The sequence below is a fragment of the Nicrophorus vespilloides genome, unplaced genomic scaffold (genome assembly GCF_001412225.1).
Source record: "Nicrophorus vespilloides isolate i.1.1-1 unplaced genomic scaffold, Nicve_v1.0, whole genome shotgun sequence".
NCBI lineage: Eukaryota > Metazoa > Arthropoda > Insecta > Coleoptera > Silphidae > Nicrophorus > Nicrophorus vespilloides.
In genome coordinates, this window is record NW_017100112.1 from 1600455 (window position 1) to 1626279 (window position 25825).

Here is a 25825-nt window from a genome sequence, read left to right on the forward strand (position 1 = left end):
TGTATCTGTGGTGGCTACAGTGGTTGTCACGTGACCGCGATCGACTTTATAAGAAGTTTGTGACCACGAGGTTTTTATTTTAGCCCGCAAGATACGGACAAAAATCGAATTCGTTGCTGGACACGGATTAACTAAGGAACGTACGAAGCACCGGTCAAGACAGTTTCCACCACAAAAATGCCTTCGAGCAATCCACTAGCGCCAAAAGAGAATGCACTGTTCAAACGTATTTTGGTAGGTATCTCAAGCACTTCCCGGTATTACCGGACACTAATTCCAGTTATTAATAATGCCTTGGACGTGATTCGCATGGAAATGCAATGCCACCAGAACGTTTAGTGCATCCACACAGCGCGTAACTTTCGGCCCCCCGATCTAACCTCAAAATCGTCACAGCAATGTTTGTTTTGTTTTGTCTCTTTATTATTGTGTGCCTCCTGTGTCATTTGTACGAGTGCTTCGAGCACTGGAAATTCGTAAGTTTTCCAATAAAAGAAGAACACAGATGATCATATTTCTAGAGACTCTTTGACAGTTTGGCTAAATTTAGTTTGGTACTGAATTTCTGCTTCTTCGAAATACTGATTATTTGTATTGTTATGTAACTGATTTTTTGGCCATATAAATATCTTTTAATAACTGTTGCTTAAATACATTCCACTAATCATAACCATAACAACAAATTTGAACTACCAATAATTTTAATATTGTAACAAGATTTGTTAAACATTACTTCTTTTTGTTATTTTAGAGATGTTACGAACAGAAACAATACAAAAATGGGCTGAAGTTTGCAAAACAAATTTTAATGAATCCAAAGTATGCAGAACATGGAGGTGAGTTGTATTCTATTAGATTCTAATAAACAAATCATATATCAATAAAAATGTTTAAGTCTTTTTAACCAACATAAAAACATGAATTACATTTTAGAGATTAATCAAGAACTTAATTCAAACATATATATGATATGTTATAGATATATAATTTATTTAAATTAAGTGATTTAGAACGAAATTTAATTAATTCTTAATTTTCTTATTTTGTAGAAACGTTAGCCATGAAGGGATTGACATTAAATTGTCTTGGAAGGAAGGAAGAGGCATATGAATATGTCAGGAAGGGATTGAGAAATGACTTGAAATCACATGTGTGTTGGCATGTGTATGGCTTGCTCCAAAGATCGGATAAGAAATACGACGAAGCCATCAAGTGTTACAGGAATGCGCTGAAATGGGAAAAGGATAACATCCAGATTCTCAGGGATCTATCCCTTTTGCAAATACAAATGCGCGACATGGAAGGGTACAGGGTAACTAATATACCAAATTGTAAACATATAAATCTGAAATTATAAACAACTTTTGATTATTTTTAGGAAACTAGGTATCAGTTACTGATGTTAAGACCGACGCAAAGAACTTCCTGGATCGGTTACGCTCTCTCCTACCATCTATTGGAAGACTACATGAATGCACTCAAAATTTTGGAAACTTTTCTTGATCAACAACCAGTAATATTACAACAGTAACTATTTGAATCTAATGTATTAATTTTATACTTTTAGAAGGGAAACTTAGACTACGAACACAGTGAGCTTATCCTTTACCAGAACATGGTAGTTCAAGAATCCGGTGATCTACAAAAAGCTTTAGATCACTTAGAAAAGAATTCGGATGCTATTGTGGACAAGTTGACGCTTAAGGAAAACTTGGGTTCGTTGAATTTGCGACTAAAGAAGTTTGAAACAGCTGCAAAAATTTATGAGGAGTTGATCAAGCGTAATCCGGAGAATACTTTGTATTACAAAAAGCTGATCGAGTCGAAGCAGCTGACTGATCCCGAAGAAGTCGTGAAGTTCTATGTGGAATACGCTGAACTCTTTCCACGCGCTATGCCACCGAAACGGTTACCATTGAACTATGCTAGTGGAGACGTATTCAAAAATCTGGTAGATAAGTATATGCGGAAGGGATTGTCGAAAGGTGTGCCACCTTTGTTCGTCGATTTGAGGTCGCTGTACACGGATAAAACCAAAGTGGAAATCATTGAATCACTCATGATGCAATACGTAGATGCCTTAAAAAAGTGCGGGAAATACAATGAAGGGGACACCGCCAATGGACCTAAAGAACCCGCCTCTGCCTTATTATGGGTTTACTATTTTCTTGCTCAACACTACGATTACCTCGATAACACGGAAAAGGCCCTGAATTACATAGACGATGCTATAGAACACACTCCAACGCTGATTGAACTGTTCGTAACCAAAGGAAGAATATACAAGGTATTTCTTTTCACAGCCAGTTTCATAATGAATATATAGTAAAATATGTTTTAGCATGCTGGTGATCCACAAGAAGCATACAAATGGTTAGATGAGGCCCAAGCACTAGATACTGCCGATCGTTATATCAATTCTAAATGCGCTAAATATATGTTGCGCGCCAACCACGTAAAGGAGGCCGAAGAAACGTGTGCCAAATTCACAAGGGAAGGCGTGTCCGCCATGGAAAATCTGAATGAGATGCAGTGCATGTGGTTCCAAACGGAATGTGCCTTGGCATACCAGAGATTGGCCAAATACGGAGAGGCATTAAAGAAATGCCACGAAGTCGACAGAGTAATAAAACAAAATCAACAAATTTTGGAATGCATGTTTCATCGATGTCTTTGATTTCAGCATTTCTCGGAAATAATTGAAGATCAGTTCGATTTTCACACATATTGCATGAGAAAAATGACATTGCGCTCGTATGTGGGTTTGTTGCGTTTGGAAGACGTTCTCCGAGGCCATCCATTCTATTTCAAGGCGGCAAGGTGCGCCATTGAAGTGTATTTACATTTGTTCGACGCCCCATTGAAAGACGAGTCTGCGGAACAAGAGCTGAATACAGGTAAGTGATTCGCATATCGTTTTCATTACTATAATGGGGTAACGTTGGTTGACTATACTACTGACTGTAATATGAATTTACGAGGCATTGTATATCAAATAGAAAAGTAAATTAGGAAACACTTTAAGTAATACAATCTTGATATGATATGTGAAGGTGAAAAAATTTCCTTTGGATTATAGGAAATAGATATCTCTTATATTATTATTTTATTTTTCTTTTAATTATAAAAAATTATATATATATATTTTGATACATTTTACAAAGGCAGATCTAATTATATATAATTATATTTATACACAGCAGCAGCGGTAATAATAGTAATGGTAATAATAATAGTCAAATCACAATAATGGTAAACATGGTACATATTAAATTGTTCTATTAATACGCGCAGACAATACTCCAATTAGTTTTTCATCGATACGACGAGACACTGTTCATCACCGCGCATTTCAACAATCACAGTTCGGTACACATAATTTAAATATTATAATATATAATATAATTTACAATGAAATATATAATAGGACATGGGTAAACACACTCTTTAAATATTATTCTGAGTCTTTTTGGCTACGTCGGATTCGCGATTCTGGATTCGAATAGTAGTAACCAGCACCCTGGTCTCGACTCTGTGCTAATTGTGGTGTCAAGAAGTAGAAGTGCGCTCCATTGTCTCCAGGCAATTCGTAAGATATATAAGATCCTCGTTTATCTCCGTTGTTTGCACTTAATTTCACTGGAATCGCTTGCACGATTTCTGCATCCGGATTCACTGGAGGCTTGGGATGTTTATAATTTACATTTATATCTGATTCTAAACTCAATTGCGGCTGTTGCTGCTGTTGATACCTAATTGGCTGTCTATTTCTGGGTAGATATTCAGCTTGGGGATTCGGCCGTTGTCCTGCACGTACATAATTAACAAGCGTGTCGCCTTCCAAAGAAATCCCCTTACCAATTTCTTGAGTGTATTCATATGGAATATTCTTGTTGTTGTATACTGGTTGTTGCGGTTGGGGGCTGGAAGTTGTGGCTTCAATCCTACTCAAAGGAGTTGTAGCACCGGGAAGTTTCTTACCAAAAACTGTAAAATGTTTCTTCGTAATATCATCGAAATATGAATCATCTTGTTTGGTATAATACGGTTGATAGATTGGGTTCGGCGTCGCCTCGAATGAATATTGACTAATCGGTCGTGGAGTGGCCACATATTCGTTTTTACCTCTGTTATCATCAATTTCTTCATATTCGTATTCCGGCCGAACTGTAGAATAATAATTTGGCCGCCTGGTTGTCTTCTGCTGGTAGTATACGGGCGCAGGTGTGTTTTGTTGATAGACCGGTCTTTCTGTAGGCAATACTTCAATTGCTGGCTGTATTTGTACATTGTACTTGTTCAACGGTCTAAATTTATCTTGATTGTTGTTGATCTCGTCAATTGGAGATGGTCTAAATTGATTCTGTTTCGGTTGGTAATTGGCTGCTTGGAAACTAAATTGATACACCGGTTTTGATGAAGAATGCGGACGCTGATCGTAGTAAGGATCTGGAGTGGTATAGTATTGATGAATCTGTTGTTTTAGTCGGGCCACGTGCACGCTAAACGTATCTGGTTTCTTTGTTGTTTCAATGAATCGGTACCTGCTAGGTCTCGCTGGCCGGTTCGTTACGTAATAATATTGCTGAGGTGGTTGAACTGCTTTATTAGCTTGCTGGTAATTTCCTCTGACAGTTTGCCTGGATGGTATATAATATTCTTTAGGAATATTATAATATTCATTTGGTCTCTGTTTTGGTGTTCTTGGTGTAGTTATGCTATTAGTAACGGCCTCTTCGTAGAAGTAATATTGCGCTGGTGGTTTCGTTGTTTTAGGAACTTGCACAGTTGATATGCCATTATCCCGATAAACATTATTTGCTGGTCTTTGAGTTACGGAATTTGTATCGATGTCATTGGAGGTGCTGTAGTAAGCCTTCAGTGGAATTTGCGTTGAACTAATCACAGTTCTCGAAGGATGTGGAGGTCCATATATCTTGAAAGGTCTGCCATTGGCCACTTCATTATTTTCATAGAAGAATACCGGTGGTCTTTGGGTTGATGTAGTTGACGGTTTTACTGGACGGAGAATTGTCACCGCAGGTGGCCTCTTTCTCCTTTCCGGTATGTTGGGTCTTTGAGTGGTGGTTACAGGGATGTACGTTCGATTTGGTTTTGGCAAATATCTCACCGGTAGAATTGTTATTATTGGTGCTTGCGTGGTTGTTGGTTCTTTCACTGTTGGCTTTATTCTCGAAGGTTTGTTTATCGGAGTGGGCGGTAGAGGTGTGGTTGTTGGATGTATCTGTTTGATTATTTCGGTGGTTGTTGTCGGTCGTTGTGTTGTTGTTGTCGTTGTGCGATGCATTTGATTTTTGATTGGTCGTTGCGGTTTGCGCGTTTTTTCTAAAGGCGCGAAGAAATTTGGCGGTGGTGGAAGGACTATTCCTGGCACTAAAGGGCCCGGCGGCACGGCTGTTGTGTTGTCCATTTGATAATAGAAACTGTATGGCGGCGGATAATATATGGAAGGGTCGTCTTCGTCGTATTCCGTAAAGTTTCCCGGGGGCGGGAGTATTGCTGCCCCTGGGGGCAGTGACGCTAAAAAAGGTGGCAAACTGCCATTTATAGGGAACGGTGGGAAAGGCGGGCCATAGTCTCCTGACGGAGGGAACGGAGGTATTGGGAACGGAGTTTCCCCGGAAGTAAAGTTGGGCGAATATGGATTTCCGGGTGCGAGGGGAGGGAAGAAGCCACCGGCTTCGAACGCTGGTAAGGGGTATGGTTTCGCTGAGAGCGATCCATTAAGCGTTGTCGTAGTGTTTGTGCCCAAGATTTGTAGCGGCCCTCCTTCGGTGAGTTGGACGGGAAAGGGCGGCGGGACTTTCGGGTTGGCTGGGATTTTAACTTGGCGACTGGGTGCTTTGTAATCGTCGATCGGAAGCCAATGGGGATGCGTCCTTTCGTTCTGTGCTTCATGTGGAGGATACGAACCGCCCTTAATCACTAACAGATGATTCTCGGCCAACCATATGTCATTTTTGTTTAGTCCTCCCAAATTATCGATGTTATCTAACGGCACTTCCGGATTACTTTCATAACTAATAACACCTGATTTTTTAACCGGTTTAGAGAACAGTTCTTTTTGTATTAAACCGTATTTTCCATCTGCCACTTGTTGTGATAACGTTTTCTTCTCGTCGCCATCTTCACCCTTTTTTTGCTTTCCTTCGCGCCCTCCGCCCGCACTAGAGGTTATTATCAATTCAGTGTCATCCAGATCAGGTTTTACACTTAAATGTCCACCGACAAGCCTATGCAGCGTCCTGTGACCGTTCGATTCGACGAGTATTATTTGCATAAATCCGATCAGCAATAAAACCCAAAAGAACGATTTCGGCGGCATCTGAAAACAGAAATAAAATAATATGTTAAAGAAATTTTGTTTCCGAATGAGATGATATGGTTACAGTTAAGATCGTCGTTTCACTTTCGTTTCCTAAGTTACGCGCGGCAGAGCTTATGCTCGAATGTAGATTAAATTGGCAGATAGTTAGTTGAGAGCCAGCCTAGCCTTGCTCCTTTCTACGTGTACGAGCGCACTTTTCCTCAGGGTTTCCTCTGTACATTTTTCGCGGGCGCGCCTTCGCGAGAACGCACAAATCTCTTGGCTCGGCCGTCGTCGAGAAGCTAATGAATAAAAGGTGTTCGGTATCGCTTAGGTCAGAGGCCACTGGAGCGGTGTCGTGATTGTCTATTCCGCCAAGGTTAGAGGACAGGGCGGGGTTTTATCATAACTGGACCATAACAATTTCCACTCACCGAGCCGGGCTTTCAATTCACCATTGTTTCAAAATGGCACCGGCCACCCATATAAGTTACCAATATAAACATAAAAAACGCAGAGCTCTGTGGTAATAATCGATTTTAACATTTCACCTGCAGCTACCCGACTGTAACTGAAATCGTATTCTTTTCTAATTAATACGAATTGGAGCGCATTCCGCAAGATTTAGCAATGTATTAGATAATGCCTTGTTTGCGGTGCGCTATCGGGATGTTGTGTTCCAAGTTATGTGTGCGAAATTGGTCTCTTAGTCTTGCCTTCTTCCTCCTACTCATATATTTTTTTCGCAATCCGATTTACGAATACCACCCGAAAACATGCGTTCTTTTGCGTATGTGAACCGTGAGACGTTCAACAATAGAGCATTGTTTTTGTTTGGAATGGAAGTATTTTCGTTGGCATCTGTTTTCATGTACATACATTGTCGTGATTCTTTTATTTTAAACATATGTGACCGACATTTTAAAATGCGGCTCATTATTTTGCTAAGAAAGTGGTACAAATACTATGATTTCCTGATAACTGAACTACTTTGTATTTACATTACGAATTAGTTTAAAATATCGAGACAATTCGATAATGTTGTGTGTATATTTAACGCTGGCTGCAATAGTTGAGATTTATTTACATTTTTTTTTGCCGTATGTTTTTACATGGGATTTACATGAACGTGTGAATTGTTCGGTTTCACCTTGATGCTCGATGTTTGTTTGACTAATCAACTAACATTCAGTGACGGAAATTGTTCGGGAAATTTTCAGACCTCATTTTCCCCTCTTATTATTTTAAATCGCCTTTTCCAATGTAATGGATTTAATTGCGATATCCGCTTAGAAAAATAAATAAAATAAGAATAATCAGCGCGAACGGAAATTCTACTATTTCTTATTATAAAAGCGAGTGAGAACTAGCTTGAGGCGTTTAAGTCTTCGTTTTCCTTCAACATTCTAAATTCTATTTGAAGCACTATGTGCACCAGTAACAGTAATTTTAACTGAAAAAAAAACAACGAGGAACGAGTAAACGAAACAACTTTGCAATTAATTACCATAAGGAAAGGAAAAGTGTTTTGTCAAGTGTAAAAAAAAAGCCGACAAGTTATATATATATTAGATAACAACGCGTACAGTTTCTACTTTATTAATAATAATTGGGATGGTTAATTAGAAATTTTTTATTGCAACCACCGGGAGGGAATTCCTTTAATCCATTTCCGCGATGCGTCGATAATTGATGTACTAGCTTTAACTAGTTTTCTTTCTTTTCCGTGCAATTAATGCTGCGACCGTTGTTCATCTCATCAGATAGAATTGCCAGTTGATAACTTTCGAATTTTTTGGGACCTTCGAACCGCAATTTCCGTTTCACTAATTGGGATGTTGAAATTATCAATCCGCATGAATAAAAACGATTATAAAACACCCACGTATGCATATACGGAATCCGGCAAATATCATAATTTATGGATGTAGCAAAAAGAACAATAAATTTGTAGATCCAGCAATTGGACATGCAATTGAAAGTTTTTTTTTCTTTTATTGTCGTTAACCTTAGCATTTATCAGACTTTTATTGTTATTATCATTTCACTTTCCTACTAGTCCACAATTTTTACGCTCAGGCAACCAAAAACACTTTCAAAAACTTTCTTGTTACCTCCTCCCTCGTTTCAAACCGAATTACAAAACATTATTTAAAATGCATATTAACTGCGTCTGTTTTTTTGCTATTAACTAAATTAATTATTTCGTGACATAATTAGTCCCAATGGCGGGTTGCAACATTGTTGTCCTTTAAAAAAAACTATATATATATAATAAGGAACGACCCACATTGGATGTAGCCTGTAATAATGGGGGATTAGTTAACATGAGATCTGAATCCATTGAAATGTACTTATTCTATTCCCAAGGTTCACAATTAATGTTGCGAAAAATTTGGAAACTTACAGATCCGACGGAAAAAGATTTAACCTTCCTCGGTCTCGAATAATTCACTACAATTGTCCTCTTTGCGTCCTCTTATTCATTCTATATCTGATTTTGAGATACATTCCATTCGGATGAGTGTGTCATTGAGATTCGAGAAATTCCCAAACGAAAGTGGTTATTTTGTTTTTCTTGGTACTATTTTTTTGAATTCTTTACTCTTTCAATAAATATTAGAATGATAAAAAACATGTTTTTATTAATTTGAATATCATTGGCGCCGCTTTTATTTGTTGCAAAGAAACTATCAAGGATGCCTCAAGAGGCATCCTTCATCACGAAGAGAAGACATTCAAGATGCGCCTCATTCTTCTATGTTTTTTTATTATATTTTGCACGAATCGTGACATAATTCCTACTCTTCTGTATATAAATAAATTAGTGTTGCATTAAATGCTACGAAGGTTTCTCAAATCCATTATTGGTATTTGTTTGTTTGGAAATGGGAATGAAAAATCGCCTGCGCCCAAATCGCGTGGGTTTCACTCCTTTTAGTGTCGTTAACCTCATTTTAAATCTATGCACGATTTTTTCTTATTAAATGTAACGGAATCGCCTCATTTCTCATGCCTTAAATGAAGTTTCTAATTATCAGATCCGCGATACACGTCTATTGAATTAATTTAATTTTTATTATCTATGATTAATTGTTCTCTTTTTATTTTAATTTGAACAGTTAGCACATAGTCAATAAAGTTAATTTTGAAATTAAACTCTTGAAAGTTATTACAGTTTTTTTTTTCGAACTAATTTCACAGTATATTTAATCTTGTGAAATCTATGCATATTGCGTTTTGTATTAAAAAAAATTGACCGATTGTTATTTAAAGAATAATGACTATAATTATCAAATGGCGTGCTAAATATTGCATAACAATTTAAGAAATACATAATTAACTTAAGACATATTGAAAAACAATAAGTAAATCAATATTCTATAATACAAATATTGACATATTTTTCAAAATATTTCGTAGATTTTCTCAATCAATTTCTCATAGTTGAGAAATGTATGGTCATGAATTAATTGATGTTTATATATATTGAATTTTCGAATGTAATCAATTATAACTATAAAATGTTGTTAAATGAAATTTGAATTTTCATGTATATTTTGCATTTGAAATGTTATCTGCACGCGGCGCGCACAAATCGCAAAAGGAAGTAAATCTGAACATGACTATTTGTATCGGACTGGCGTAAAACGGCTATCGTTACATAAGGTATTATCCAACAGCACATTTAATTGTAGGTATATTATTCAAGTATTCCGCACATGCCTCAAAGAAAACGCCAGCACCATTTAAATTGTAGCAGCTCCTGCATCAAGGTATACAAACGCGTTATGCAACGAGCAGCAGTTTTTCTTATTTATATAATCCTTTGCCTGACTAATTATAGGAATTGAATAAATTAATGCAGTTGCCGTTGTTTATCCTCGCAATAACGTGTTATTACAATGATGTTTCGTTTATATATATATTTTTTATAAAATTGCCGGTATGTTAAAAAACATTGTAGGAAGTAAATTTCACTTAGATACATTGTCGCAATTAAATGTGCACAGTTAATGTGTCAATCATTACGTTTAAATAGTCGTGATCCGTGGAAATCCGCATTTGCAATTTATTGTTAGAACGATAATTGCAAATTGTCGGGTTTATATTGTGTGAAATTATATTATGTGATTTATTCTTACTTTTGGCTTTTTTTATTAACGCTTTTTTTTAAGGGCTTTTGTTTTGGTTTCGTGATTTTGGTTCCTTTAAAACTATTGATTATCCAGATGAACTTAGGTGATGGTGCACGGCACTGGGTTTCTTCGGAACTCACTTAACGCGCACATGTCTTTCGCATGTCTCCTGTGAAGAAGCTGCCGACAAGAGTGGTCCAACATGCACTGGCGCGCTCCACAAAACCATCGCTTTCGGGCCTCAAGTTGCGGCCTCTTTCAAGTGGGGGCCCTCTACCACTTACTTGACACATACCCACATATACGAGGCAAGGACGCGCTCGGGAATTCCTTCAGAAAGACAAACAAAAATTTTTGTTAAGAAAACACCGAAAGACTACGTGCATTCATTAACGAGAACCATTTAACAACACCTGTTAATTACCTCACGGGAAATTTTCATTGTACATTCTTTTTTTAATTTTTCTGCATCCGCTGTATTCCTTTAGAATCTAAAGATGAATGTATTATCATCGACGGAAATGATTATTGCTTGGAATTAAGAATGATACCCGGATAGATGCTAACTCATTACTATTAATTTAACTGCGACTTTCAAAGTCACTTCCGATCCATTCGCAAAATTTTAATTAACGTGTTTCCTTTTATTACTTTTTTTCATTATATAACACTTGAAAGTAAACTTATAATTTTTAATCGAAATTATCATCATGAATTTTCTGTACACTTTCAATGAAAATAATAATATTTATTGAAACAGTCACACATAAACAAATAATAAACAAAGCATATAATTAACTTATCAATTTGTTATTAAACATTGAAATCCGTTTAAAACGATGAAGTTAACGTTCTAGAAGTTACTGGAAACAAAGACATTTATGAAGTTTAAATTATTATTAATAAATTCAGTTTTTTTTTGAGTTAAAATTCAAATATTAAAGGTCTGTAAACAGACATTTGAATATTTAGTTAATATGGCCTATAATTAGCATTTTTGATTGGCTATCATTTATTATCATTGAAAACCTTAACATTCTTCGAAATCGCTTTTGTTGATATTCAATGAAAATAACCTTCACCTTATTCATATTGTAAACTTGGTTCAAATTAATCAATATATCTTTGTCACGAAATCAGTAATTCATATGCATTTTTATTTTCTCTTTCATTCATACTTAAATCAATTTTTATCTGATTTAATTAATAGCAACGGATTTCAGGTAATAATAGTATAAAAAGAAATTATTGTATAATATAAACCGTTTAGAGTTTATTTGAAATGAATATGATAATTGTTATTGTTAAATGCTCCATCAGTCTCGTAAGAAGACCGTGACATGGTTATCAAGACATTTCTCGACAATTGTTGTCGTCATTAATCGATGTGATATTTAATTTAACATTTTCTTCTCTGTTGCAGGTAAGCGTTTATACCTCAAGCTATTTGCATCAGAGATCTTTAGTTGGTGAGTAGAACTATGTATCATCTCTTGAAGGCATCCATTGCGCAATGTTCTGAATTCGTCGGTCGGGCACTTTACATTAATTCTCGCTAGATTTGCTCTCGGGAATTTAACACATTTATTTAATGGTTCTAGAACGAGATCTTCCTGTTTTAGAAAGTTTTTGTATGTGCACTGTAACAATATTAATAATGCAAGAGTCTTCGGATCACACATGACTACTCCTGATATAGTGATTAGAGGTTCTTCTCGGATGTGACATATTAGGAGTGTCAACATAATCGTTTAGCACGTAATAATATTTAACAACTTCCAATCATCATATTAAATATATTGTTTTCTACTAGAGAAGTATTCAAGAAATAGATTAATTAATCCTCAAATTATTGATAATTTTAATCGAAAATATTTGGTTATTAGTTTCGGGATAATATTTAGTCACCAAATCAATTATCACTATTTTTTTTAAAACTTTTTAATACCTTATGAATCTTTGATTATTAGTGTTTACATCGTGATTCGAAATAATTGGAATGATCCTCCAAAAAAACTGATTAGAAAAATAATTGATTGGAATTTGCGCTTATAATTATATTAAAAAAGCGAATTTTTCTTTGACATTTATAAATATTGATTTAATGAAATGCAAACTCGACGAGGCAACATAAATATCGAACTCATACTAAATGCACGCGGTGTTGCAACGTGTCTATAAATTACATTGATCTTATCATGTGAAATACTTTAGTTGACTTTATTGGGTTCATATACAAGTATTCATCTGAACGCATGCAGCTACAATCGACATGCATTAATTGACTCTAAAAGCAATTAGACCGTGGATAATGTAGTATTTAATAAATTTGTTAGTTGTTAATGTTGTGATCTCATAGAATTTATGTGAATTATGCTTTTATTGTAATATTTAAACATCTTAATTAACATGAAAACTTCGCTTATTGGTGCTATAAATGCTAATACAATATTAAAATATGTTGTTTTAAGTAGAGAATGATGCCACGTTTCAATTTGCGTGATACTAAGTTTAATTACAATTACATCGTAGTAAACTTTCATTTCACTGAAGACTTCGCAAACTTTTATTATTTATTTATAGAGAAATCAGATAAATTGAAAGTGTATTAAACTGTAAAAATTGCTATTTTTCTGGTTCTGAAGTAAAAAAGGGTTTGGTATAAATACTATAATTTTTGAATTTCTAAACTTATTTCTCGATACATAAATTATGAACGACTTCTATTATTAATATATAATTTCTCGATTATGAAGCCTTGAGTAGAAAATTCCCCGGAGGCTGTATTTTCCCCGTCAAACCAAACCCGCATTAAAATGTGTCCGCTTATATGGAGGACAATTTAACGCTTGCATCGTGCGTGCAAATCACGAATTTCCCAATGTCCTACCGGGACTGAAGTTTTCCCCACGTCCGAGAATGCATCATTATCCGACCATAATTAATTATGCCTCGCTACGCCCGAGATGCTCCATACAAATTAAAATTTGGTAATTTAGGTTCCTCCTACATTGGATGTGGTAACTCTTTCACAAAGAAAATCCACTTTGTGTATGAGCAGAAGAAATTCACGCGGTGTGCTCTGTTTGCTCGCAGAATTCCCAATGCGGTGTGGTCTGTTTCCTGAATGCAATGGCTGTGCTCTGGTCAGTTTTGTATTAGAAAGGCGTTCGCCCGATTTCGCACAATGTCTGTACAGCGAATATCCATTATTCTTATCCGACTATACTATCTATCGTCCAAACTGGAACATAATTCAGCTCGGTGTTTTGATGTTGCGTAAGGTGCAATTACTATTTAAGAGCTGTCGATTTCGGTGGGAGGTCAGAAAAAAAATAATACACAGAGTATGTATGATGGTAATTTTATGGAATTCAGCTGAGAAACAAGGAGCAGGCATTGTTCTTTCGATCTGACCTTTTAGGTGTTTGGGTGGAGTACTTAATGGAGACATACTTTTGCTTTTTTATTAAATGCATTCCAATAAACAATATCGTTTTGAGAACTACGCTCATTAGACTAAGTGCAAGTGTTACATACGTGTTGCGCAATCATTTCCGTTTCATCATCGACGTCTAATGTGTGCGGCGATGGCACTCATTAAAGTTCAACAGATCAATGAACAATTTCGTTTTCCCTTTGTTTCGCGGAATTGTCGTCGTGTGTCTAAATAGACGTGCGTTTCAGTCACACTCTACTAAGTTACATCCATTGTCATCCGCTTTGTTTTATGTTTTTGTTCTCGTTGTTTGTTTGTTCCTAATCATATCCAAACGAATTATTTATAGCTATTGCCAAATTTGTTTATTTCGAATCGTTTAATTATAGCTTTTTTTGCATCTTCTCCGCGAGTCGAAGCATACAAGTTTACCTTTTACATTCCATCGCTTATGTCATGCGTTCCCCTTTATACTTCACTAGTTTTTATAATAAAAAAAAACAGGTAATTGCATTGCTAATTGAACAAGTTCAATAAACTTTGAAACATCGGGAGAAGAGAAAAAAGCAAGGCGCGTTATGCAACGAGATTAGGATGATCAAAGAATGATTGTTCACATCATTGAACTTGACAGTGAAAAATCTCCACTGAATACACGCTCATCCTCTCTCGCTCTCTTGATATAAGCACCTCGTCTTTGCGTAATTCCCCATCGGTGAGTTATGAAACAGCGAAAAGCATCGCTTCATAGCTTTAGAAAAACAACAATTATTTTTTAATTGATTTACAGCTCCACAAATTCCTAACTATTCTCCATCCGGCTACCGAATAATATCAACAACGTGAAATTCCTAAACTAACTTGGATTTATTGTGACCGGTTCTTTAGCGTAATTAAAAGTTACAAAAGTGCATGACTGTTATTATCTGCGAAAATGAAATGCACGAAACAATTAATAATGTTGTAACGTTACGAAGTATTAACAATAATTACTCTCTTAGTACTTAGTGCATTGGTATTTTTTTTATAGTTTTCATGTTATTGCATTATATAATCGTTGCGAGCCTTTCAAATTTATGAATGAGAATTAAAATGTAGTTACTATTTATTAAGCTGTATTAAAATTTAATCGATATCGTTTGCTGCGGGTTCGTTTCGTAACGCAACGTTGAAGTCTCCGAGTGCGATTAGCGTGGTTTATAATATTTTTAAGCATTGGCTGCCTCGTGCAGTGATTGTACTGAACACGTTTTCTTTACTCATCCTTCATTTGCGTTAAGAAAGTGTATAGAGATGCGGCACTTTTGTATATCTAAAAACAGATGTATGTAAAACAGATTCGTGATGATGAGTTTTCATTGCTAGTCACTTACAGCTAATAAACTCTCTCTAGTCATCGTAAATATACCTAGTCCGGAGAAAATAAACGGCTTTCGAGTTCGCATTAAAATCAGTTCCAGAAGTTTTTGATTTTTAGGACAAGTTTCGTACCAGTTGCTGCTATAAATATCATCTCTGATATCTTCTGCCTACAACAACAACACTAATAATATTTGACAATCTACAAAAAGCAGTTTACAAAATAATATATAGTAATACGAATGCAGATTTATCAAGTAGATATTATATGTTATAAATGTGAATAACATTAATCCAGTTTTAGTTTTACACGCGGCATTAAGTTATAAATATTATGAATGGTACTTACCATGGTAGTAACTTTGTAAGCGGGTAGAATATAAGCAATCAGTTGCATGCTTATCGTCAAAATAATAAGCAGGCATCTCAATTTGTAACTAAGACTGGTACCACTAAAGGCAAAATGAAATAAAAAGAACATAAAAAGAAATGTTTGCCTCCAATTAAAATATGTATTTGGATCAAGTTATGTAATCGTTTTTATATTGATAGTTTTGCAATATACCTTACGAAAATCTTATTCGACTTACACTTGAGCTAATTTAATCATCCCTAGGCAAATTGAGTACATGCTCATTAGATACTCGACAAACAGAACTTTGCTGAAGACATTTTGCATATGTTGCATATATCTAAAATACCCGTTTTTATTATTTGAAATATTAGAATAAATGTAACTTACTCTAGAAGAAAACAGTGATGTTGTATACATTTATTAAAATCTTTCTTGGCATCTGCTTTTCTCCAGTCTAGTCTGCTCATCGTTTTTCCAAGTATGTGAAATTGCACTATTAGATTGATACAGCAAGATGTGAATAACACATCCACGCTGAGTACGTAGAATATATTGAAAGACATGTGAAATAGCTGTATCAGTGGTAATATTGTATCTGCATATTTAAAGGGTGGTATGTAAAAGCTCAGGCCTTCGAAATCCGTAAAAAATGGTGAACATAAAGTCATCAAACTCGCTATGATCAAAACACTAATGAATATATTTAAAAACTTCGTGCTAAATGAGTATAAAATGTGTACGTATTTATCATACGGATCATCCCAAAATTGTGAGGTATCAATCAATCTAAGTAAGTCTTTCTTCCTCAAAGTAGTAGGGATTTTGGCAATACTCTAGAATTTAATAATTATAAATCATTAATTTATTTAATTAGATAATCTCACTTGAAAGTAGATGCTGAGACTTTCAAGAGTATTAATTAACATTGTGATATCTCCACTATTAATTACGGCCAGTAGAATCACTAAAGTTGTAAAGCACAGCAGCAAAACGTAGAGAAACTTGCAAATAATTACGCCAACTTTACCACCATTCGGATGGATCATGGCAGCTGACATTTGTTTGGTAGCTATGTGTATCAAAACATCTGCGCGGCTCTTCATATTTGCTGAAACAATATTCAATTTACCAATTGTTTTCCGTATTTAAATATGTCGTTGCGTGTCAATTAATGTGTGAATTATGCAAATAAACTACGTTCGAATTAGTTTCAATTTTGTTTGTTGTAATCAATTTATTGCAACTGTTCAAATTTCTACTATTTAAATATTTTAATTTAAAAGTTTTTAATGCTTATTCCCACATTATTTATTATACGTTTTTTAAATTAATTATTTAATGAATTTGTTTGAGCTCTAATAACTAAAATTACAGTTAGGATAAAACTTCGTATTGCATTCAGCTGGAACAATGCACATTTTTCATTTTCAAGGTGACGTATTTTGAGTCTTTCATTCTAATTATTAAAGATTTGAAACATTCCTGAAGGTTATGAATTACTTAAAGATTTTGTGATGCAATTAATCAGACTCGCATCGTATGTGAATAATTCTGAATCATTTGCAAATGTGGCAACTGTGCATTTGCTCTATACCACTAATTATTTCAGATTGATAATTCAAAGATATATTTGTGAGAAAGTGGAAATCGTTTACTTGAACTACTTAGTATGTAATAATATCAATAACTTTCATTGTAGGAACAATCTTAGAAGAAAATTGGAAAGATTTTTAAGTGTGTCATCGGTGTAGCGGTTTGATGAAGTAAATCGTGCGCATTTGCCTTTCGAATTACACTTTTAAAAAAAGTCTACACATATCTGTTGCCATTTTAATGCCATCGCTCTCCTCAATATCCGTCCATTCCGTGGAGCATCAAATTCTATCCAGTATGCAAAATTGATTATAATGAGAACGATATCGCAGTGGAAGAAATGATTGAATCTAAACAAAAGTTCTTTTCTTTAGATAATCCTCATGATCAGCAGCAGAAAGTGTGGAGTTTGTGTCAGTAATGGAACGCAAGAATGATTGTTTATTAACCCAATTCCCAAGAGGCTGGCTGCTGCTGTCGTGGTGGTGTTATTATTCTCCACGATGTGTGACGGCGATTTTTGTCCCAATGGTGTTCTCTCTTGCCGTTCAAAGTGCACTTCAATTATTTATAATCTCTCACTTTTACCTTGAGTCTCAGAGAAAAGGTTGGTTTTGCTTCATTTCCATTTCGATACACTCGCACAAAATGCAATCCTTCATATGCTCTATTCATGTTTAAGCGAATCATTGTTTTCGCCCGGAAACAGACTCATTTCTAACCTTCAACATTTTTAACTAATTGAGCAATGTCCGACGAATTTAATATAACGTCATATTTCGTGTCTTGATTTTTATCGGCTTGGAAAATCTCAGAACTGGTTTAAATCTTTATTAGACCAAAAGAATGTTTATGAAAAACATACTAAGGTTATTGTATTCATTCATGTTTTTATTTAAGTTAACTTCTACTATATATGATTACCATATATTCATTAATTTAAGTCAACACTTGTCACACTCAGTCCGTGACTTTTTTATTAATTATTTCTATTTTTTCCTATTCATAATTAATTAATTGACCCTTTTTTAAATAGATATATAGTTTTAGTACTTTCAATGTATTAAAAGTAATCTAATTTGAAAAATTAACAGATGATTGAAAAATTTGTTCCAAATGCTTTTCAATTTTCTAACAGTCCACATACATAGAATTTCTACAACTACGTTTTAAAATTAATTAGGGGAGAAAATCTTCGTAATTTGCAGAATGGAAATTGGGTACAGTTTCTAATTACCAAATTTAATGTGCACTTTCACGCGCAACGTCATACGTGGACAAACAAAGCAATGATAAAAGTTAATTATACTGCTTGAACACAGTTTTTCAATTACACACAACTCGCAACTCAATTAATTTTCTCATATTGTATTCTTGTGATTTATTATTATTTTAGGATAATCATTCACTAGTTTTACAAAATAGTAATATATTTAGAAGGTGTAAAACTTACAGGTTGCGATGTTTTGATATCACTTTTGAAATAAACTGCATTGCAAAATTGTAAATTATGCGTGGAATATGGAATTGCTAATAGAAAAATAACCGCTTTAGCTCTGCGGTAAGTGTAGCCTAATAAACTGAATGTTAATGAATATTTTAATATTAACCCAATTTTCGCGTTTTGCAATTTAATTACTCAAAGCTTAAATAAAAACTAATTACGAATAAATAATAACAAAAAAAAAAATGAGTAACACATTTCTACGAATAATTTAATAATCATTATTATTGCGATTTTGAAATTGAGCCTGCAATAATGCATTGCTAATTGTTCAATAACATTAGTAGTTCATAGTGAACAAAAAAAAATGGATCTGCTTCCATCAAGGACAGATATAATATATATATTTACCTCGTTGTGCAATGTTTTCCGCATGTTTTAAATCAACGCAGATTTACAGCCCAAGACAACTGCTTTCAATCAACCGGCTTCTGTATGTACTTGTTCGTGCTTGTCCGATTTGCATTTTGATAGTCTTCTGGATAAGGTAAATACATATTGGAGTTCGATTAATTAGTATTTTTTCGATGTCGTTAACGGATCGAGGTTGATGTAATGGCGCGGAAATAGTAAAGAACTTCGTTTTGCTTCGAAATTGTCAGCGCGAAATGCTCGTGGTCTCGCATAAACTTGATCCATATACGGGTACGTGTATGTTGCGTAAGACATGTTCCGTTTGCCGCGTTTAAAGAAGACCGGTATGGTGAAATTTCCTTAGCGCACGGAAAAGCGACCGCTTTTCCAGCACAAATCGGATTGATCGTAAATTTAATTTGTTGCTGGAAGTAATTTTCCGATGGTTTTGATTCCAGTTTCGCCTCGTATTATGAAAACGACGTAACTCGGATTGCCCAACCGGCGTGAACAACACGCAACTCATATACATACATTGCCGTTGTTCTTTCTTTTTTTTTGTTGTTGTTGAATGTGTTTTTTTATACACATATGAATAATTATAACACGTTTCCTCAGTACATCCAGTACGCAATCCGTTAATATTATGTCAATATTTTGTAAAACTTTTCGCAAACCCGTTCAATTTGAATGAGAATTACAACGGATGTCTGTTTGTAAATACTGATATATTTAATAGACCATTTGAAAAATTATCATGAAAACACTTAAGTATGATTAAAAATGATCATTTTATGCCTAGTCATTTAGACGGATGTTACTCAAACTTTATACATCATAAATCATAGTAAAACAAGATTAAAAGGTATTAGAGTATACATTGCACTTTTATTATTATTATTTTATTGCATTACTTTTTTGAATCGTAAATAGAGTTTTCTATAAACGCACTTGTATATTTATTTGTAGTATTAATAAAGGCATGAATCAACACATGACTTATTTGCTAGTATAATGCATTTTCTGTTGTGAACTATTAATAGTGGAAAATTAATGAAAGCGTGATACTTGAAATAAGCGAAATGTTATTAAAAAATGAAAGTTCTTAACAAAAAAAATGCGTGCTATTAATATTATTATAAAATGTATGACCAATTTAATGGCAGCTCGTTATTTCTGTTTTATTCACAACGGTGCACAAGACGAAAGACAGCGCGGAAAATCTCTTGTCTTCCTTCGTTTCGTACGTTTTGAGTCACGCTTGATATTTGCAACAATTTACATTTATAATGGAGCCGTAGCGTTTTCTTATTTATCGCTATTTTTGTAATTGTTTCAAACTGAATCATTTGTATTTGCTTTCTAATGCGGCGTGTGTTTTCTGGAAAACCGATTTGCATTTGAAAAATATATGCAGAATTGAAAAAAATAACTAACATAAAGAATTATACACCTTGTTATTAGTACATGCAGATAGAAAGAAAAAAAAATGCTTGTTGTTTAGAAAAATTTATCAATCCAGTCGTATTCAAGGCTACAAGTTCGGGCAGAAAGTTGTGTTTTGTCGGACACGGTTTTAAATGCTCTTAGTAATTAATTGCGGTGCGATGTGTTTCATTTGGTTTGTTCTCTGTAACGCAATCTTTTCTGTTAAATGGCATGGCAAAATATCAGATAAGAATGTTATTGTCTGCCGTTGTAGGAGTAATGTCTTCGAATAGTCTGTCATCACAGCAATTGAAGATAAGTATCTATTCATAATAGCGCTGAACTATTCAGGAATAAAATGATTTACACAGGCATTTGGAAAATTCGCGTGCTTGCACAATTAGAGGTCGCAATTGCGTATCCATCCATCCTCTACATCCCATTCATTGTTTTCACCTTTCTGGATAGATAATAATGGTCACCTCAGTTGTGATGGAGATAATTATGGAACGCTCGAAGAAAGTAGACAGCTTTCATTGGATTTTAAACTCGCTACAATTTACTTGATAAACGTGTTTCCGCGGATGCGAAACGTTGGTCTCTATGTACGTCTCTCCTTATTTATTTACACTTTTATGTAAAGCGGAAAACTACGTACGGTCATCCGCAATAATTACGTTCGATAGACAGATACAACTTTTCTATTCTATTCTCATAGTCAATTCAATCGGTAATAATACTTTTATAAGAGTTCTCCGAGTTTCACCTTATGCATTATTATTTTTTTTCAATCCATTTACTTTTACTTATTTTACAAATGGTTCTGCTATTATTACTTCGCGCATTTTTTTTTTACTTTTTATTATTAGAAATCAAATTAGGAAATTGTTATCTAATTACGGTGAATGCAATTAGCCGTAGTAGACGATTTAAACGCCCTCATTCGTACCTGCAATCTTTAATTATATTTTCATTAACCAATTATTTGGAATTCTTTTGTTACCGCAAAACCAATATACGTTAATAATTAACTAACATCGTTAATTTTTTTTTCGGATTAACGTTATTTTTGTATGTGTATATAATAAAAGCTGTTAACTACCAATGGAACCGGTCCGACCAAAATTCTTTCCCCGTTAACGGAAATGGGAAACCCAAGTTTGGATAAGTAGACGCTATGATCGGAAACTGTTATTAATGCTATGAGAGCTATCAAAACCAATGGCAACATCCTAAAATGGTTATGTAATATGACTTGTGCGTTGGAGTTTATTGCTTCGAATTACCGTCATAAAACGAATTTCAACAGTTTTTTTATTTAGTTTCAATAAAAAAAAACTAATTCGATAGATAAATACGTAACTTAAATTTATTGGAATGCGCCTAAAGCGATCACCAATTGCTTAAAAATAAGTACACTTTGGCTTGCGCCAAAAACACGCGATCGATGGATTACAAAAAAAATCAAATTTTGCAATGTAAGTCAATGGAATTTATAGCATTGAAGATTAATATAATTCACTTCGGGCAGAACTGTAGTCGATAGATCTTTGGCTAAATATATTATTACTAAGCTATACTTATAAAAGTACGATTACCATGTTATAAGTTACTTGGCAAGTATTTGTACTTAATACTTCACTGAAAAGGCAGCACTTCTTCCTTAATGTTATAGAGAGCAGTTGCTTCCGGGAATAGTAAGATCTCCAATAATTGGTTTATTTGAATTTTAGAAATTGCATTAATAAATCCATGTAGCCGAGAAAACGGACGGAATAAATTTCAGTTAAATGTATTCCTTTTCTTCGCACATAAATCTCTCAGGTAAAAGTAGTTCGCAATCTCGGCTCTCGTTTGACAAAATTTTTGGAAACACAAATAAAAATGATTATCTAATCCGAAATTTCACACTGTATATATTAAAATATGTAGATTATTTCTCTTTTTCACTCGGATCAGAGCTTGACAAATTTTGCGCAACCTCAACAAACGCAGAACCGCTTTCGGTTACTCAATGCGACCATTGCGGACCGGTCACGATCCCGATCCGAATTATCTAGTTTATGTGTAGTATATTCGGCATGCCTGTTTTTATTGTATGTTTATTTGCTCTCCGCTCTTTTGCTCGTAACAGGTGTAATGCAGGTGATTGTTGCTCAAATGGGCGTGCTCACTCAGCAATTCCATGATACATTTAATAAAGTTTTACTGGTATACTTCTTTGTGAAACAGGTTTAATAATTTACTTAGTTCGCGGTATTTACATTTGTCAGCTATTCTTAAAAAAGATAATATTAATGATAAAAGAACTGACATTTCATGTACTTTCATTTCAAATCTAGTACATATGCAATTACTTTTCCTTTTCTAATTCAATGTGTCAAAACTTGAGCAGTGATCTCTAAATATTATTTGTTTTGGAATCTCTGACTAAGCTAATTGATATGAGTAAATATTTGAAGGTGATGTAAGCAGCGTGCCCAAAGCTACAGGTCGTGTGGTGATTACCATCCGTGCTATGAGTTTTGGAACGGACTAAGACTGTATATGGAAGCAAAGAGAACGCTGGGTGCTTGCTTTTGCGTTTACTTTCGCCTGAGCTCTGGTTTCTACACCCACCCCACGGTCTTTTCCGTGGAAAAAGGCACGCGCCGCCCCGCGGGCCGACGTGACGGGCCGCAAGGTCGGTCCACTCACAAAATCTTATGTTTTCGTGATACACTATTATTATTTTTCTATCTAATTGAGATTAATATCACAGTTTTTCGACATGAAACGCTGCTACAATAACTTCACTTCACGAAATGTCATTGTTTCCAATTGCACTTATTCCGAATGGAAATACTACCTATTTATTATGTATGTATGCAATGAACACAATGTTGAATAATTAATACCACCTTGTAACGTCAAAAAATTATGCGGATTTGCTGAACACTCACTTTATTCAAATTATTCCAGTTAAGATAACATTGGAATTTGGGAAGATCAATCAATATATGTGATTGGATTTATCACAAAATGAAAAATATGTTTGTAAATTATTAATATCTGATGCATTCATAAATGTTAAAGCAAAGAAACTTTTACCTTAATTGATTATTAATATCTCTATCAGTTATTTAAATTTGTTAATTTACTTTCAATCTTGGAATAGATTTGTTTTGTTTATAAAATACATGATCTCTCTTTTAGATGTTTTTTGTTTTGTAGAAATAAACTACAACGCAAATTTGCGATTGGAATGGATTGACTGAAAAACATTGACACGTATTTATGCAAGCGATGCGATTACTACTTTTTTGTTCACCGATTTCGAATTATTTGAATTCTTAATTACAGAATCAACTGAGACACGAAAAAAAGCAAACTGAAAGTGAAATTCTTTGCGATGTCTATAAATATAGTTAATGATAATGTAAACTCTACATTCACAACATGTCGAAATTCTTGAGGATAAGTAATGTCCGGACGCAAATTAGAATGAATCCCAGATTTGAAAGTAATAATTACTATTTTGTTGCTGCCGTTTTATTTCTCTTCTTTCTTTCACCGATCGAAATCGTGTTGTATTTTAATTGCAATCCGAAAGTGCAACGTAATATTGCGGATTGGGTTCTCGACTGAAACTAAATAAACAAAAGAAGTATTTGCTTTACAATATTGAAAATTCTATAGATTATAGTTGTGTTTTCGTAATCGGTTCGGACTTTCTATATCATTCATAATTGTCTCATTTTATATGTATAACGGATGTTTTCATATAAATAAGTACAAAAACAAACAAAGAAAACGCATTTATATTTTCTCCTGTCGAGTAGAAATTTAAGTCGTTAATTGAAGAAATAGAGCAAACATTATGAATAGGATGATCTGTTCCAACAACGGTGCTCGAGAAACGTACATTTTCTGGTGTTGTAATGTAGGAATAGCAAGAAGCATGGTCAGCGTCCGGTCTGGGTGTGGCCATGCACTAGTAACATTTTCATGCTGTATTATTGAAGTGTTGCTTCGAAAGCAAATCCACTGATTCCCATTTATTTCCTCAGAGAATTTGGCGCCTTCGGAGCTGAAAAAGTTGCGCAACAAACAAAGGAAAGCCCGTAAGAAGGCCGAGCAGGAGAGCGCGCAGGCGGCTCAAGCGCAGGTGAAGAAAGATCAACACCACAAATGCGGAAGAGGCGATGTCGAGCCGGATGCACCGCAACTGGACGAACTGATTCCGGATAAATTGGCTAGGGTAATAATTTTAGTCAGAAATATGTCATTTTCACAGATGTGAATGTAATGTGCGTTTTTTTTTAGGTCGATGATCCTTTAGAGCAAGCAATCAAATTCCTTCAGCCGCTCCAGATGCTCGCAAATGATCGGATAGAGACCCACTTGATGGCTTTTGAAGTTTATTTCAGAAAGGGTGCGTCACTTGAAACGCTTTCAAATTACATTAATAATTAACAATGTTTTTCTTTTGCTTTAGGAAAAGTTCTTTTAATGCTGCAGTCGATTAAGCGAGCCAGAAAATTGGATCTGAACAATTCCATGCTACACACTTGTATCATACGCTTCTTGAAATTCATTAGTGATAACAAAGTGGAGTGGGATCCTGCCGTCGATTCGGTATTGAAGAGCGAATTGAAGGCCCACTTCAACAACGAGCAGGATGCTACCAAATTAAACCACCAGTTCCTTGAAACATACGGGGATCGTTTGGAATCCGTCCTCGAAGGTGGCAAGATGTCTTATTATCTTGACAAATCGAGTCGAAGCCGTTCCCTCGATCTTGTTCTCAGCTTGGACAATAAGTATAAGGATGTAAATATTAAGGTGAGCAGTCTACGGAACTGGAATGCATCTATAACTATAACATCTAAATCGTTTTCAGAATTGTAATAATGTGTTGGGAGCTTTGAGGAAGGGCGATTTTGGCGATTGCGCCAAAGAGATGGAGGACTACGTGGCGCGATGCAATAAAGCCTTCCCGTATTGCGCATCCTTCCAAAAGGAGAAGACTGTTGAGAACAATCATATACAGAGCGAGAATGCCCTGTGTTCAGACTGTCAGATAGTCAATGATGAACAATTCATGCCATTTAATAACATTTAATATACGAGTTGCATTAAAGATAATCAGTTTTCCTTGGACTGGGTTTCTTGTATATTTTGGCCCGAAGCAAAATAAAATTAATAAAATAATCATAATTTGGTTCATAGTTTTTAATTCAGCGACATTAAATAACATTGCGTTAATACTATTCTATTTCCTTTTGCATTTACTACTTTTCTATGACATTTTAATTGTTTGTTTCTTCTTCGTATTTCTCATACT

At 34.8% G+C, this 25825-nt stretch overlaps 2 protein-coding genes across 4 annotated transcripts; one reads left to right on the plus strand and one right to left on the minus strand.

Moving 5' to 3' along the window:
• On the plus strand, positions 1-25702 carry LOC108568609 (N-alpha-acetyltransferase 16, NatA auxiliary subunit). Its single transcript, XM_017929802.1, has 11 exons — positions 1-234; positions 752-836; positions 1050-1312; positions 1379-1513; positions 1568-2287; positions 2342-2623; positions 2684-2897; positions 24549-24739; positions 24805-24913; positions 24977-25323; positions 25382-25702. Exons 1-11 carry the CDS (start codon positions 178-180, stop codon positions 25601-25603), a joined length of 2625 nt encoding a protein of 874 aa, XP_017785291.1. The 5' UTR covers positions 1-177; the 3' UTR covers positions 25604-25702.
• LOC108568608 (extensin) lies at positions 3211-10700 on the minus strand. 3 transcript variants are annotated; one of them, XM_017929801.1, is made up of 3 exons: positions 6411-6680; positions 3859-6346; positions 3211-3807 (listed from the first exon to the last, which is right to left on the minus strand). In XM_017929801.1, exons 2-3 carry the CDS (start codon positions 6344-6346, stop codon positions 3455-3457), a joined length of 2841 nt encoding a protein of 946 aa, XP_017785290.1. In that variant the 5' UTR covers positions 6411-6680; the 3' UTR covers positions 3211-3454. The 3 variants fall into 3 exon arrangements, with proteins under 3 accessions (XP_017785290.1, XP_017785289.1, XP_017785288.1); XM_017929800.1 differs by lacking the exon at positions 6411-6680 and adding an exon at positions 10474-10700 and having other exon boundaries at positions 3211-6346; XM_017929799.1 differs by having other exon boundaries at positions 3211-6346.
• Positions 25703-25825: the final 123 nt, after the last annotated feature.